Source organism: Pieris rapae, chromosome 10 (genome assembly GCF_905147795.1).
Source record: "Pieris rapae chromosome 10, ilPieRapa1.1, whole genome shotgun sequence".
NCBI lineage: Eukaryota > Metazoa > Arthropoda > Insecta > Lepidoptera > Pieridae > Pieris > Pieris rapae.
The window spans coordinates 779,029-796,529 of NC_059518.1; the positions used below are offsets into that span (position 1 = coordinate 779,029).

General features: G+C 32.4%; 1 protein-coding gene across 3 annotated transcripts in view; it reads left to right on the forward strand.

Moving 5' to 3' along the window:
- The window catches only part of LOC110997880 (bifunctional heparan sulfate N-deacetylase/N-sulfotransferase), a 127,526-nt gene that overhangs the window by 77,995 nt on the left and 32,030 nt on the right, over positions 1-17,501 (forward strand). For all 3 annotated transcript variants that reach the window (XM_022266240.2, XM_022266256.2, XM_022266249.2), the window contains exons 4-8: positions 1,693-1,945; positions 2,349-2,511; positions 6,824-7,030; positions 14,070-14,247; positions 14,510-14,755. In XM_022266240.2, the coding sequence (XP_022121932.2) occupies positions 1,693-1,945; positions 2,349-2,511; positions 6,824-7,030; positions 14,070-14,247; positions 14,510-14,755 (1,047 nt within the window). The remainder of the gene's footprint in view (positions 1-1,692; positions 1,946-2,348; positions 2,512-6,823; positions 7,031-14,069; positions 14,248-14,509; positions 14,756-17,501) is intronic.

Genomic DNA, 17,501 nt, shown 5'->3' on the forward strand with positions numbered 1-17,501 from the left:
ATTTTACGATACATCAATGATCTCGAAATGGAGAAAGAAATCTGAGGCCCAGAACTAAAAGGGTTGTAGAGATTTTTTTTTTAATTCTTGAAGTTAGTGAGTATTGCATCTAGTATAGCAGTTTTCAAGGTTTTCTGAGTCATGTCATAATACAAAAATAATCATAATTACATAACATTGTTACATTTAAAGAAAACACTTTTTTACGAATTATAGTTATGTATTATTGTATTTAAACTTATAATTATTTAGACATCATTTTAGTCTAAATAATTTTTAAAAAGTTTTTTCTTTAAATGTGTAAAAGTTATGTTAATATAAATAACTTACAAACATATTTGCGTTCCTAACGAACTTAACTTGTCTACGTATTGGAAATAGGATTTCTATTGACCCATAAGATTTTATCAACATTAAATTGGAGGTATTGATTGGAAATTTGAGAGTAACACGGAGAATGTTTGGAGAACTTCATCTTCGAAATTGCCAATCACGGTCGGACTCTTTGTTTCAAATAGATTTCGCTAAAATACATCAAAATTTATACTGTTTTTGGTAATAATTAGACTAGTTTTAGACAATGTTTAATTTTGGTGTTTAATTATGTTTAATTAATTATATCGGGGCTTTCTCTACCGGTTGTAACTAAAAAAGTTTCATTGTCAAAACTTTATTTGTTTAGGTATTGACTATGAAAAAAACACTTATTTATTTAAATTTATTATCCTTATCGCGCATTGAGAAATGGGGCTATATTATAGAAAACAAGCCAGTTATTTTGTTTTATATTTCTATTTCGCATTAAAAGACTATACGAAAATACTTGATTAAGTTTGTTTTACATTATATTTGTTAATAATAGAAAAAAATATTATTGTAACTTAAAAAAAAAATATGCATATTATATTTCCTCCACACCTACACCTCACAAGTTTTTTAACCTACCCTTTTGTTTTACCTTCTGGGACTGACACACGTTCTTTACTTTGGGTCTTGACTGTTTTACCCCAATCCGGGGCTGAGTTCGCTAGCGCGTTCTTTCTGCCTGGGCCATAACTGAGCTTCGCTAGGATTGTTTGGGGCACATTACCTCTTTCTTGGGCCAATCTAGTTCCAGTTTGGAGGTGCGGTCCCGGTTGCCTTCGAAGAATGTATCTGTTCTATAAATTCTGACGTAATATCCGATTGGTGTTTCCGAGCGATTGGTTTGTAATTCGATATCCCGGATTCGTTGTCTGGCTTTAGTGATAATTAAAAGCCACTACCCAACTACTACAGTTTATATCATAATCAGTCTATTATCTTTTATGATCAGCATAAAACCAACCAAATATTGGTTCAAAGATAAAATCCAGCCTTCGCAGTCGGGCAATAACGTCGTAGCTAAAACTAAATATTTGTTTGATTTCCCGCGCCGCTTGTTCTTGTTTATTCAGTTAGAATATTTTGATATAAGAAGCGAGAAATGGGAATTGACATAGACGCTTCCGATGCACCAGAAATCGTTGAGTTGAACACCGTTTCTATTTTCACAAATACGGGAAAAAGGTTTTGAGTTGGTAACGACTCTGTCTATAATTTAAAACTCCAAGGCATCGTTCACGACAACTATATTTAATAATAGACTTACGAGTCCTACCTTAATATTAAATAGTATATTTTCTATTCCTTAAATTAATATCTTAATTACAGGTATAAGGTGGAGGTAGCAGGCAAAAGCCTGCCAGTTCTCACCACGTTGGACAAGGGTCGATACGGAGTAATTGTGTTCGAGTCTCTATCGAAATACGCGAACATGGACAAATGGAATCGGGAGCTTCTCGACAAATACTGTCGAGAATACTCGGTAGGGGTTGTAGGGTTCGCCACACCCGGCGAGGAGACACTCGTAGGAGCCCAGCTGAAAGGATTCCCACTCTTCATGCATACCAATTTAAGGCTTAAGGTATATTTAAATTTATAGACTATCGATTGTTTTAACCTTTAAATGCTAAATGCTCTTAGATTGTACTCGAATATAATGAGGTAAGTTTAACTTCACTTGTATTTATGTTTTATGGGCGTTTTTTGCTCCTGAACTTCTTTAAAAGAGCTACTTTTTTGATACTTCAAATCTCTTTTAGTTGCTTGTAAAATATAATTATAGATTATTAGATAGATTAAATATAATTTTGGCATGCTAATTAAACCTTAAAATATTGTATTAACTAGGAAAAATCAGTCGAATACAATACCTTATTTGGCGGCTTTCAATGAAACGTAGTAATAATAATAATTCTTTATTGCAAGAATATGGTACATTATCTGTTGCCTAAATATGATAATCGCATTTAGTGTATTTTTTTCAGGATGCATCATTAAACCCAGCTTCACCAGTACTAAGATTAGCACGAGCTGGTGAGACAGCTTGGGGACCACTGCCAGGTGATCACTGGACGGTGTTTAGGCCGAATAGTTCCACTTATGAGCCTGTTGCTTGGGCTTCAAGGGAGAACGAATATGGAGTCAACGGTGAGGATTCTTATTTATTGCGATATACATAATATATATATATATGTGACCATACATAGAATTTTTTGTGTTTATATTAAAAGCAGTAGTGAGCCGATACGACGCCATGCCGTTAATATAATCTTATTATTGTACTCAGAGTCGTCTATGTATATTTTATTAAATTTAACGCCTGATAAATCAAAGGCTAATTTAAGAAAGTAGTAGTTAAAAATCCCGGACGTTAAGACAGAATACAAAATACCATCTGTATCACCTCGACGTCGTTCCAAAATTGAGCGTATTTTAAATCAGTTCTTGCTGCGCACCACCAGTATGTGGAACCTGCTGCCCATTGAAGTATTTCCGACCAATTCGATTGAGGGTTTAAGAAAATACCGTACAAATTAATAATAGGCCGGCCACGATTTCGCGAGCCTTCTGGCAATGTGTGTGTCCATTAGCGGCGATATCACTATGAGATGAGCCTCTTGCAAAGCAAAGTATTAAATGCTCAAAGTATCAGTTAACTATTAACAAAAAGTTTAGGCTATTCATAACCCTATTACTGGTTTTATGAACACTTATATCAGTCACTTATTGGTAAGAGAACTTTAATCATCAAAATTACATTTTATTCATAAGAACTTAATTATAATGCGAATTCGCGTCGCTTCCATAGCAGTTTTAATTTTGTTATTTTAGTCTTCAGGGCAGAGTTTAATGTCATTTGAAATTTATTAAATACAGTAGTGTTACGGTAAGTTAATCCATTAAATAAACAGCTGCATTAATTAATCTATTATTTTTGCTGAACGCTAATTAGATCCATTAAAGCTTTAATTTGGACAATATAAACAATTGTTCTCAACTCGTTTCAAACAATCAACGTAACTTTTATAGTTCTTTTACGGCATTTTTATTATTATCTACCCCATTTCGTTTTGTGGTTATAAGTATGTCATGAGGTTCTATGCGGGTGGATTTTTATTATTAAGAGTGTGCGTCGTATCCCATCGCACAGACTACAATATTTACAGAACTTGACATTTCGACTGCGTTTTGGTCAATGTCAACTTGAAATGGCCGTTTTTCATTTTACTAAGCGTAAACCGAAACTTTAAAACATTTCAATGTACGCAACACAATAGGTAATAAAAATGCAGACGGCTTGATTGATTTGAGAAAGCCAAAACGGAAACGATAAATTCATATTACGGTTGGTGAATCGTTGGATCAAAGTTTAATGTGTGAAGATTTATGTTTATCAAAGTTTACGAGCCAACAGTTAAGACAATTACATCTTGTAAAAACTCCGGGGAGGCCTTTGCTCTCAATTACTTTGAATTGATAGCGGATAATTTTTATCTCTAGGGTACATAAAATATTCTAATTGCCGTCTACCTTTCAATATTATTATGAGCAGAATTGGCCTAGTGACTTGAGAGTGAGAGGTATCATCATGGCTGGAAGTCCACGATCCGCTGCAAAAAAAAAAGAAGTCAAAAATAATTTATTCATATAGGTAACCTAGTACACTTATGAACGTCAAAGAAATATACATTAAATGCTTCTAATTTTACATTTACTGCCAGTTCTCAAATTACCTGCAATAGAACGGAAGAAAAAAACTGGCAATAAACTCTCCGCCACTCTTTTTAATCGCTTTTTATTTTACACGCCGTAAGGAGCTGATACCATTACACCATGTTCCAGGTGACATCTTAAGTAATTAATAATAATAAAATATTTTTTTCTTGTTTTACACAAGATTTTGCAAAAGCACTGTGGAATCGACTCCCTTGTTCATACCACGCCACTTAGTAAAATAATTATACTTGCTACAGTTAAATTTTAATATATAAAATAAAATAATTTAATATAAGATTTTGCTAACTAACCAATTTTTTTAAATAAAGTTACTAAGATGAGATCCCCTTAATAGTAATTATACGGTCCAATATAACAGGCTTGATGCTTGATGCTTGGTGGTACCAATGTTACATTTTATTCGAGAATTTGTTCATGAAGATGAACTGTACGTGTTATTAAAGATTTTCTTTTGTTCTATAGAGTCGTTAGCATTAGAAATTTAATGAACCAGTGTCTGGTTGCTACAGTCAAGGACATTTTGGGACGAAATTGTTTATTCCGAACCCGCTTGTTCGGAGAATTATGTTTTTGTTCACATGCGCTATAACATGATGTAACATTCTTTGAAATGACTCGGGAATTTATATTATAAATTATAATTTGTTTTGTCGATATTAATTGTAATTTAACAATTAACTTAAAATATTTGTGTGTTATATACTGTACACGTGTAGTATTTAAATTTTTTTAACAATATGTATATATTGATATTTCATATAATAATATAAATCGATATTTATATTTCACTAATAAAAATAGATATTTATTTTTCATAAATATACAAACACATAGGACACAAAACACAAACAGTGATTAAAAAAAAGACAGTTGTATTGTAATATGGACCTTTCACAGGTAAAATTGTCTAAGGCATTCCACAATTTTCATTTTTTTGCTCCATTTCCAACCTCATTAAAACCTCATTATTTGCAGGTAATACATATATTGTCTTATCAGTATGCCATTCAATAAAGCACCGTTGCAGTTCAAATTGATTGCGTAATTTTAAAATGCATATAACATGTATAATTGTGATAAATAAAATAATAAATATGTACTTATATCTTACAAAAGTGAAGTAAACTCAATCATACTATTATAATTTTAAAAGTAAAAAAAAATATATTTTTTCTAAATAGTATTCCTGCAAGTCAAATCATTTATTACAATCAGGCCTATTTAAAAGGCACTCTTGAAAATTAAAATTACTAGATAATATTTTTTTTAATCACTCTAGTTGCCCCTTCCAAAAGATACTTTGGACTAGTAAGAAGTTATATGCCTACATTTTTTAATTCTTTTTACAATAGTTCGTATACAATGATTTCATTTGATCTAGAATAAAAACTACTATAGATACTAAAATAAAATAGGCATACGGTGTTATAAAAAACAATGCAGCTGATAATTATGATGTGGATACATGGTACATATTCACAAATATTGCAATGCACAGCTTGCATCCATCCAGCTCGAACCAGCCATTTTGATGTCTTCCGCCCACCTCGTGAGCGGTCTTCCTCTGTTTCTTTTCCCTAGAGAACTCCTTTCCCCACCTTTCCCACCCACCCACCGGATGCCAAATATACTTAATAATAATCATTATACAAAAATTGTCTTACGTACATCTTTAATATTTCCTGTCACTAAGTAAACGTAGCGTAACATTATCGAAATAATTATTAATACATTATGTGCCATGCATATGTAGTGTTAAAAAACCTAGCCGTTCATTATTGTTGAAACACGAGACACTAATGCCTACCGCCATTAGCGCTCCCCTTTTATAAATCTATTAAAACACACTTTTTTCCTTTATATCAGTAACAAACATGAATTTAATGTATACCATACGAAACCTAAAGTGATTTAATTTATGATGATGAAAATTGGAAATTAACGATGCGTTTTGTTCCTACGAGAATGTAAGTGCGTGCTCCTATTTCACCATGCCTCTTGCTGATGGAGGACAAATATTTGTTATTAATTTATTTTATTATTATTAATTTCTTAAGAAATCATGAGGAACTCGGTGTAATGGTTGCATCTCGATACAAACAGTAAAGTTTCAAAAATATAGCAGTATTTTTTAAAGAGAAAAATAATTATAAACAATATATGGCGATTATTGGGAAAGTTGGAGTACGAGTTGAAAAACTTTATTTTTAGTATTATAACATTGATAAAGGTTTAAATTGCGGTATACAGAACTTTATGTAAGTTAGTTGAGTGGTTAATTGGTTTCAACATACTGTTGTGTGTCTGGCAAATAACTGTAAACTTTTGAGGAAGACGAATAAATATACATATAGTCGAACACGGAGTACGTAAAATTTAAACCTTAGTTAAATCACATTTATTATATTTTACTGAATATCATACATATACAACATATCAGGACAGTTTAATAAATTTTAAATATAACAACCTTTTTATAGATTGTCTATACTGAAAATATACAATTTGAAATTGTGATTATCAAAGACAGAGACACAAATATAACATATAAAAAAATAAAATAAGAGATATCAAAAAAAAATCGAATATTCCCTTTTCCCATTCGGTTCGCTATCACGCTTCAATACGGCACAAAGCTCACAGCCTGTAGCACACTGTATATTCTTATAACTTTCTTTGCTAAAATTAAATATTTATAAATAAAGCTTTCGAATTTCAACAGAAGACCACATACCGCTGGCTACAGTTATGCAAGACCACGGTCGTTTGGACGGCGTCCAAAGGGTCCTGTTTGGGGCCGGGCTCCAGTTCTGGCTACATCGGTTGCTGTTCCTCGACGCGTTGAGTTACCTCAGCCATGGCCAGTTAAGCTTGAACCTCGATCGGTGGATACTTGTCGACATTGATGATATCTTCGTGGGTGAACGAGGTAAGTTTCTTAGGCCATTATTTATATAGACTTAGATTTAAATAATGGAGTATAAAATTAATTCGTAGAGTAGTGTTAGCCTAGTGAATTAGTGCGACTCTCATCCCTGAGGTCGTAACTTCGATTCCAGGCTGTGCCCCAATGGACTTTTTTCTATGTGCGTATTGAACATTCGCTAATGGTGAAGGAAATCATCGTCAGGAAACCAGTCTTAAAAAAGTAGACAGTATGTGTCAGGCACAGGAGGCTGATCACTTACTTGCAAATCGTGAAACAGATACAGAAATCTGATGCCCACGTCTAAAAGGGTGTCACTAATTACTTAATAAAAACAATTTATGATATACATTGTTTTTAATTGTATAGATTAAATGCTTAAACGATTACATGACACTATGCGTGGAAGCTTTTACGCCTGACTTATATTACAGGCCTTGAAGTTTCTAACACAATATAGTATATTTCATTACAAGTGCGGAAAGCCTGTCATTGCAACGAGTTCCGACGAATGTCTACCCGAGCCGAGGCGCAGCCGAAGGTGAGGGTTGACAGTCGGAACAAGTTGCAATGACGGTTCCGCACGTGTACTGAACGACTATTTTTAATACAGTAATTAAAATATTTGCTTTTTTTCTATTCTCTCTACGGAATAAATTCGTTGCACGTAGATATGTAGCGACTTATATGTTTCCGGTAAATTGTTCTCCGAAGCAGTTTATGCAATTATACTGCGTTCGGGTGGTATTCATTCAAATAAAATATCGTCGAAATTACTCATTTTGTGCAACAAATAACTCAACTCGAAAGAACATTTTTGAAAAATGGCGCCAACCGCAAAGAATATGAGCAAAGCTTGTTTTTTCTTTTCTTCACCCATTCTGGGTAGGCAAAGGGAACTTGGCCCATACAGCCAATTCTTCAGTAGGTAGACTATTTTTATTTGAAAGAAAACCAAATCTAACTCATTGAGTCCAATCATTAAATCTGATATTGAAACAAATAGTAGCTTCTTTTTAAAATATTTGCATAAATCATAAAAACTTCTGTGATTTTTTTTAGTAAAAACTTCATGGTTAGTTTTTTCTTTTAAATATTTTTTTTATTGATATGAAATAAAATAAACCTAACCTAACTTATTGAATCCAATTATTGGTCAACTTTTTAAAAATACGTATTTGCATATATTATAAAATTCTTTTTAATATTTTTTTAATTGATATGAAATGAAAAGAAACCTAACCGAAATTATTGAATCCAATTATTATAATATTTAGAAATCATATATCATAAAAACTTCTATGAATCTTTTTAATAAAACCTTCGTGGTTGGTTTTTTCTTTTTAATACACATTGTTTTGACAGTTGGCAAAGAAAACGCACGAGTGCGGGAATGGCAAAGAAAAAGCACGAGTGTGTAATAGCCCACTTTCCGAACGCTATACCTCCCTGCAATATGCCACTTTTTGAGCAACTGTATTAAAAAAGTATATTTTGACTGGAAAACGTATAATATGTCATCACTTCATTTGTGAGGAATGTTTAGGTTGGGTAGTCGTTGTTATTTTTTTTTATATTATCTCAAACTTCTTTAATTACAAGTCAGTCAAAATGCGTAGTTCCGGGGGGGACAATAAAATAACGTTTATTTATTTATTTATATGCAATATTGACACTTATTGCAGTAATATATAAATATGTTTATGTCATTAAAATGCTTAGTCATTTTATTTCAATCCGTCACGGAATTGCCCGAGTTCTTATCCTAAGTTTTGTAATAATAATAATGTTTTGTATAGCCTTAATCGGATAAATTTCACATCATTCAGAATTTTATTTTTCATTAAAAATATTTTTTTTTACTAGAGAAGCTTAATATAAATTCGCTTAATATAAAGATAAATAAGTGGCGGAGAGCTTATTACCAGTTCTACTCTTCCGTTCTACGCTCTTGTAATATTCGATATATCGATAATATTTGTGAACTGGCAGTAAATATAAAATTTGAAGCATTTAATCTTTTGATAAGTGTACATTACCTATATGAATGTATGGTTTTAGACTTACGAACGAAGATACACATCGCTTATTTAAGTATACTCGGCTCATTCTAATATGTATCTTTAATGCCCTTTGAATTGGTTAAACACACTAATATTACGAACTTAAGACGGTAATTGATTAAATAATTGCACACCCTCACATTTAATAGACTTCTTCAAATAATTTGTACGCGGCTTTGACAAGAGAAGCAAACTCGTTTCACAATGTCAAAGTTAAATTCGACTTATCCTTTAATTATTACTTTGTGGAATTATTTAACCGCAGTTCTATAGGTTTAGTTTCAAGTAAAGTGTTACAATAATCAGGAACTTAATAATTTCATTGAATTTAGTATTGCTTTTTACTAACATAGCTTTTACACATTTTAAGAAAATACTGTTTTACCGGATTGAAGCTATTTATTATTGTAAACTTATAATTATTTAACATAATTTTAAGATTATCCGACATTTCGACAATAATACATAGCTTCAATCCGGTAAAAAAGTGTTTACTTCATTGTACTTGCCAATCATATAGCTTGCCGACTATCATTAGTTTTCAAAGTTAAATGCCTATATTTTATATGTAGGCCGGAGAAATGAGTTTATTTAGATTAAAATAATGTCCATATTTTGCGAATAGTTACACAAAGATAATCTAAATTACAATAAAGCCTATAAAATAATTTTACCTAATAATTAATATAAGGGTAGTAATTTTTTTAACTGCCCACTGAGGTATTTCCGAATCAATTCGACTTTGGTCCTACAAAAAGAGCGGAAGAGTTCTTAAAAGGCCGGCAGCGTGATTGCGAGCCTTCTGTAAGCTTCAGCGAGTGTCCATATAACATCAGATAAGCCTACTGCCCGTTTTAAAAAAAACTAAAATGTTGACTCCATAAAAAGCCTTCATTATAAATATCGTATCGTATAAATAGCCATCAATTGAACTGTCGTATAATATCATTTCTTTGTTATTCCGTAATCTATGTATTGTAAAATTGTAGTATATAATCCCAACTATCTCTAGTTTTATGGCTCAGAATAAAACTTTCTCCATCTTATCTTTCTAGGTCCAAGTAAAATAATTATTTTACCGGAAAACAAACCCAAAATGTAATCTATGTACTGTGCTATCTACCTCTACATACCACATCTCTAAATACATTAGTCAAGGACTTTTTGGATATTTAAGATTAGATTATGTTTTTAATTTAAGAGGGTTTTGCTGATGGCGTTAGTTTATACAAAGCACCGAGATCGCACGAATAAAACTGTACAAAAGTAGCATTTTTAATTAGAGTACAATAGCACCGATTCCACTGCACACTATAATAACTGGTTCATACTGTTTCCTTGTTTCTTTTGTTAACAAAGACTTTGTATAGATTAGTTAGTGTGCAAGTATCTTTTACCCTCCTACGCCTAAGTAGGGATGCCTACAGGTTCGAATTTAATGACGTGGAATAAGTGATACCTTGATGATCTATGTTCCAAAATAAACGTATTTTTATTTTACGCCATAATTATTTTAAGCCTATGTCAAAACGTATTATTTTGACATACGTAAGTACTTATCGCTAAGATATGACTAGACATTATCAACTGCTTGGTATTCTCGTCTTATAGTTGAGAAGAACATACTGTTTGACAGTATGTTAATTTTTTTATTATAAAGAATATTGTGAAATCTTTAGTTGCAATATTTTTGAATCTCCATGTATCTACAAAATAAGTTAGTTATCTGCTGCATTGTTTTTCAATACTATGCGCCTTTTTTTAAATATCTATAGTAGTTTTTTATTCTGGATACATAGTTTTCATATATAATAATCAAATTAATGTATATGAACTATTTTGTTAATGCAGACGCAAAGCAATTTTTTATTTATATTTAGACAATGTATCGAACCCCGCCTCACTGAAGAGCAGTGGGAGGTGTAAAATATAGCCTGGTAAATTTTCATATAAAAAATGCTTTGACAGGTTTTGAAACTAGATTTAAGTTTGATTGACCTGGATAGATGTAATGAAACGAATTGATTGCCTCGCTGAATATTCTATTCTCGTTCACCAATTATAATATTTGCAAATATATCGTCATATTCGCCACTTCCCGGAATTCAACAATGATATTCATAGACATAACATTTATAACTAACGATACACACACACAGAAACACACATATATATTATTATTTATAGTATAAAAAATAATGGAACGAAAAAAAATTAATAAGGTACATTTTAAGTATGTAATGTGTGTGTGTGTCTTGTAGTTGTAACTGGCCCTAGCTCGGCATTATGCAGACGCAAAAAAACGATAAAGACTGTAATTATGTTAAAAATTAACAGTGTTAGTAAAAAGCAATTGAAATATTTCTGTCTAATCAATAAAAATAGTGCCCATTAAAGGAATTATATTTCAGCGACCATTTTGTTTGCCTTGTTTTGCCGGTTCTCGAGCGCCATTGAGTTTTTAGAAAATATTTGCCCACTCTTTTATCGCTCGAAATGACCGAAAATGTCTATATTTATAAAGGATTATTAAATCATCGTTTAGTGTGTATTTTGTGTGTAAATAAACATATATTGAATGGAACAGGAAGGGTTATTTTTAATATAATTATTGGATTAATTTTTATTTAACAAGCACCAGAAAACACAACAGAATTGTTGTTTGTAACGGCTTAATTTTGCCAATTTATAAGTACTACTGAAATAATAAATATAGTAGAATCGAATGTACAATGAAGGTACAATGACAAAGCACATTTACATATATGACGTACACAAAACGTAACGTAAACATATTTCAATAAATAATCGTTTATTTTCAAAGACAGAGGTACATTTAGATTGATAATTATAAAAATCCGCACAAATAATCCATATAAAATTGTATAATAATAATCGCTTAAGAAAAGGTATTTATAAATGTTGTCAAACTTATGATTGAAATAAAGACACCTTGCTTATTAAATTTAATCACCTTCCCCTTGAAAATATTACACGGCAGTAATCCTATAACTTCAAATGTAGTGATAAAATAATATAATAATTACCCAAGATGATATTTTAAGACAAACTGACACGCTTAGATTGTACCACCATTATATGTTTGTACCATATTCTTGCAAATAAATTATAATTGCTCCGGTTCATCTAACACACAAACCATTTATTTAAGCATTAATCTGAAAATAATAAACTCGTTTTAAACTCTGATAGTACAAATATGAGGGTCATTGTTGACCCCGGAGCGCGACCCGGACGACTTTGAATAGGATCGGGTCGACCCTTGGCAAATAACATTAAACCGCATATTGACGTGAATTCTTTCCAAGATATATTTCAATAACAGCGGACGTGTGGAATTCTGTTTGTTCGGTCAGAATACGTGACCTGTGCAGGTATCCTGCATATTAACGACTATTTTACTGAGTTGAAGCTTTCAATACAGCATATTTTTCGTATATGTTTATAAAATACTAAGTTTAGAGTGCAAAAAATTGGTAAAAGAAAGTTTTGTTCTCACTATAATGTAAATGATTGCTAATGATGTTACGCCGTTGTTACATGATGATAGTCTGTTTTGAAATGTGAAAAAAACAAGTTGTTAATGGTGGCAGTTACATTTAAAAAGGTGGTTGAAAGTTTCCTGCCAGGATACAGGAAGTAGTAAATGTAGATTTAGACGTATTTTATTAATCTACTAGCGGCCCTAAGCCGGGAGGCTTAATACGGGTAGATATTTATTTTATAAACATAAATTGGCATAAACATACAGTAAATTCGGACATACCTAATTAATAATGTATTTAGCAATAGTGTATTGATGAAAACAAAATGATAACAGAATAAATCACATGTACGGGTAATGCTTAAAAACATTTCACTTAGGTTTAAAATACCTATGCTTTTTTAGCCTAAATTTATCAGTGATAATGGAACATTTAAATGTTGAAAGTTTTAAAATCGGTCCAGTACTTTTTGACCTAATTCGTTACATACATACAAATCTTTCCTCTTTATAACAATAGTATAGATTTATAGTTATATGAAGAGCAAAATGTTGATATAAATACAAGCCTATGAATTTATTCTGTGTTCCACGGCTGAGTATGGTGAACAGAGATACCATTCTTGGTATCTCCATCAGTTCAGTTCTTCTCTTATTAAAGTGTATAATTTTGGCAAATGTTTCATTTGTTCGGACGTCGTTTTATCAAAAAGTTTTATCGACTTTTGTGTTCCCTTGTCGGCTGCGATTACTTTTTCCAAATTCTTCAAGCCTATCGCCTCGTAGCTATGTACCTATGACGTGGTGCAGTATTTAAGCAAATAAAGAAATTTCATTTAAAAGCAAGAACAACACTGACGTCATGGTCTGATGGTCATGTTTTTATAAAAAAATATAATCTACATTAAAATAACGTGCAAGTCTATGTTAGTAACTAAATGGTATACAATTTTTCGTTGATGTATCATGAGGGATAGATAGATTTTTAAATTTAGAACAACTGCTTACGTAAAGATATCGCACCTTTGAATTTATTAAACACGTAAGTTACGTTTATTAGCTTAGCGATTAAACTCTATCCTTCGCGCCAACGTCCAACAAATTACTTGCATAGATAATAGTAGAGCTGGCGGCGCCATAATACCTACTCTAATTAAACATGGTAGATTTAGTAATGAAACTACTGGCACGAATTTGCAGTGACGGAATTTAATGTAACTAAACGGATGTTTTTATTTGTATCAAGATACAATAACGAGGTAACGAGAGCCCTTCTACTGGATGTAATAGTGAGGTCCTATTACCCAGATATGCACACACCCAAGGGACATATATTTGTATATTGCCTATAGGTATACCTACGATCTAATGTACCCAATAGTATGTCTTAGGGATGAACTGTCCTTGCATTCTTTAATTCTTAACATATTCTGCATATAACCACAAGATTTAAGAGTTTTTAAATTAATTTTAGGTACCAGATTACACGAAGAAGACGTGTCAGCGTTAATGGCGTCGCAAGTGGCTCTGCAACGGCTGGTTCCAGGCTTCAGGTTTAACCTTGGCTACAGTGCTAAATATTATCACCATGGGACAGCTCTGGAGAATCGCGGGGATGATTCTCTATTGAAGAATCGAGAGCATTTTAGCTGGTGAGTAGTTGGCCCCAGGTTTAAGATGGATTTTCACTCTCATTGCTGTTAGTGACACGAGAAGTTCACATGACTGTTATCCAAGTAGATATTAGTCTAATTATCTCTTTTCCCATATAATAAAGAAACTGATCAAGTCAAGCGTATAATATGTACCTACTCGCAACAATACTTGTTTCGCCGGGAAACGAACCCAGGCTTTTGGGCTAGTGTGACAAGTATTCACGGGGGTCTTTTTCTTAAAGAAAACATTATTTGGCAGGTTTTGTCACATGTGGAATCACCAGCAACCCCATCTCTACAACAACGTGTCACAGCTGGAGTCAGAAATGATGTTGAACAAACAGTTTGCCATGGAGCATGGAATACCCACAAACTCATGCTATTCGGTCTCACCGCACCATTCGGGCGTGTATCCAGTGCATGAGCCGTTGTACGAAGCCTGGAGGAAGGTGTGGGACGTCAAAGTCACTAGTACTGAGGAATATCCGCATTTAAGACCGGCCAGGTAAGAATTTTTATCAAAAGACATTTTTTTTATATATAGCAGGAGGCTCACCTGATGTTAAATGATACCGCCGCCCATGGGCACTCTCGATGCTGACCATAGACATAGTAGTGTTTATCAGTATAAATATGCAGAGCATTATTGAAAATAAGCTTTTTCTCTTTTAAACATTTTCAATGTTTTCATAAATAAATAAAAGCCTTTTCTTTCATATACTTCACAATGTTATATCTATCATTTCATTTATTGCTATATATCCGTGTCCCTCACCATTTCTGTGTGCCACTGTTATTAAGCCACTATTAGCGTATTAGCTGCTGTTTCCTTTATCTGCTGTAACCAACTTCTAAATTGTCTATGGCTTTTACGTTTACCTTGGGCACCAGGTTAATACTTTTTTCTGTTTTCTGTTGCTTATTTGTTTCTTAATGATGTATTGTTTATTTTAATTATCCTTCACTTCAGATTAGAATCGTTTCTCTTTAATGTTGAATAAATGTAGTTTTGGCTATACAGTTAAATTATTTATTTAGTAATGCCAACCCAATCTCGGAGAAAGGTTGTCTATTATCTTCATACTATTCTATTTTAGCTACAGCACTACTATTAAAGTAAATCTTTTTATATAATACTTATATATTTAAGTGAATTTTCAGTAATGACCTTAATGTACTAGAATTTTAATTTTAATGGGAAATCGCTGTCGGCCTATTTATCGAGCGCTTCGTTTAATAATCGTAAAACTCTCTGGTAGTATGAGAATATGAGTGTCAGGATATATGTTTACAAAGAGACTTTTGCTTGCTTTTATTTTGTTTTGGCAGATTCACAGTTATAAAGGGGATTTAGTTCCTAAAACGTCTCTTTCGGTGAAACGAAGAAAACCTTCAGAGTCTCGGTTAAAGTTTAAAATACAACACAGACACGACCCATTATCCTGAAATCACCCTTCCAAAGTTTCTGAAACGGACATACAGGGAAAAGCTTTTTTGTCGCCCACCTTTGAGAATCGCTAAGCACGCGCGTTTTTGAATACGAAACTGTTTTGTATGCCCTTAGCATTTGAAATATTTAAATATCGCTTACAGAAGAACTGTTACTAAGTTATACTCGTTATAGCATTGGAGAAATCTAATCTAAAATGTCAATCACAAATGTCTAAAAAATAAGATTTATCAATGGATGCAAAAGGAATAGAGGTTTGTAGACTACAGGATTACTTTGTTTTTCAAGCGAAGACTATTATTATAGAGTTGAATAGTGTCAAATGATAAAACAGTTGTAAATGGATTTTTTTATGATGGTCGACTTTATATACCTAAATGCCAACTAAATTGCTACAAAACTTATTAAAGCATTGAAACAATACCAACTGCAAAAGTTCAGTTTTGTTTCGTGCAACCCGGATATACAACGACCTATTCTCTTGACTTTTTTAAAATATCGCTGAATATTAAAGGAGTAAGAATAGCACTAAATCACCTGCATCATTAGCACACCCCACATACACACCCTCACTTTCACACCATCACACAACACAGCCGAATCGGGTATTACTTAGTATTGTCTTTTATTAACATAGCTTTTACACATTTAAAGAAAACACTTTTTTCATTTTTTTGTCGATACCAGCTCCGGGTAAATAAATACAGATAATACTTTTTCTACAGCTGTGATACCTTTTTTAATATTCAACACCTTTTTTCTTCAGTCACCGTGACCACACACGCTGTAAAGCAAAACTATACCTAACTATACTAAATTATAAGTTTACAATAATATATAGCTTCAATCCGGTAAAAAGTGTGTGTTTTCTTTAAACAGGTATTACTTTGTTAACTATTTAATAAATTTTATTCATTTTTTTTCCTTTAAATGTTTAAACCTTTTTGTATATATTATGTATCTTTGCCAATATGTTTAGTATAATTGCTTTTTGTTCTATATAATTAGTTAGCAGTAGGATTACGGAAAGAAAGGCTTTATATTGTCGCATATAAGTATTTATATAGCTACGTTGATCCTTGCAATGTTAGTGCCGCCGCTATGTGGTTGCCAAACTCGTGCTAGCCACAAACGCTTCGTTGCGGTGATTCGACGCTTTGCTATATCCGATGTACAACACAAACAAAATCCATATAACCATTATTATGTACACATTGTATCGTACAATCGAATTATTTTGTATGGGGTTTTAAAAATTTCCGCACATTGTCTTAAATCAATTATTTACAAAGTCGAAAATCATTTATTTATATAGGTAACACATTGTACACTTATGAACGTCAAAAAAGGCATAAAATACATTAAATGCTTCTGATTTTACATTTACTGCCAGTTCTCAAAAGAAGGGCGTTGCACGGAAGAGAAGATTGGCAATATATTCTCCTCCACTCTTTTGAATCGCCAAGCGTTTTCTTATAAGGATTGCAACCGTTATACCATGTTCCACGTGACACTTTAAGTAATAAATAATAATAATATAAATTAAAAACAAAGATTTGTCTCAGATTGTCAAAGATCCTCTGTCACCTGGAGACATGGTGAAATAGGAGCACGCACTTACCTTCTCGTGGGAACAACACGCAACACGTACATTTTAAATAAAGTTAATAACAAAAAATCAAAGGCCAGCAACTCACTTGTAAGGCCTCTGGCAATGTCTACGGGTGTTTATCAGTTTCCACCTGTGACTTTAAAAATACTATGAACGAACGAATATATAAACGAAGTGTTGTTTCTACAG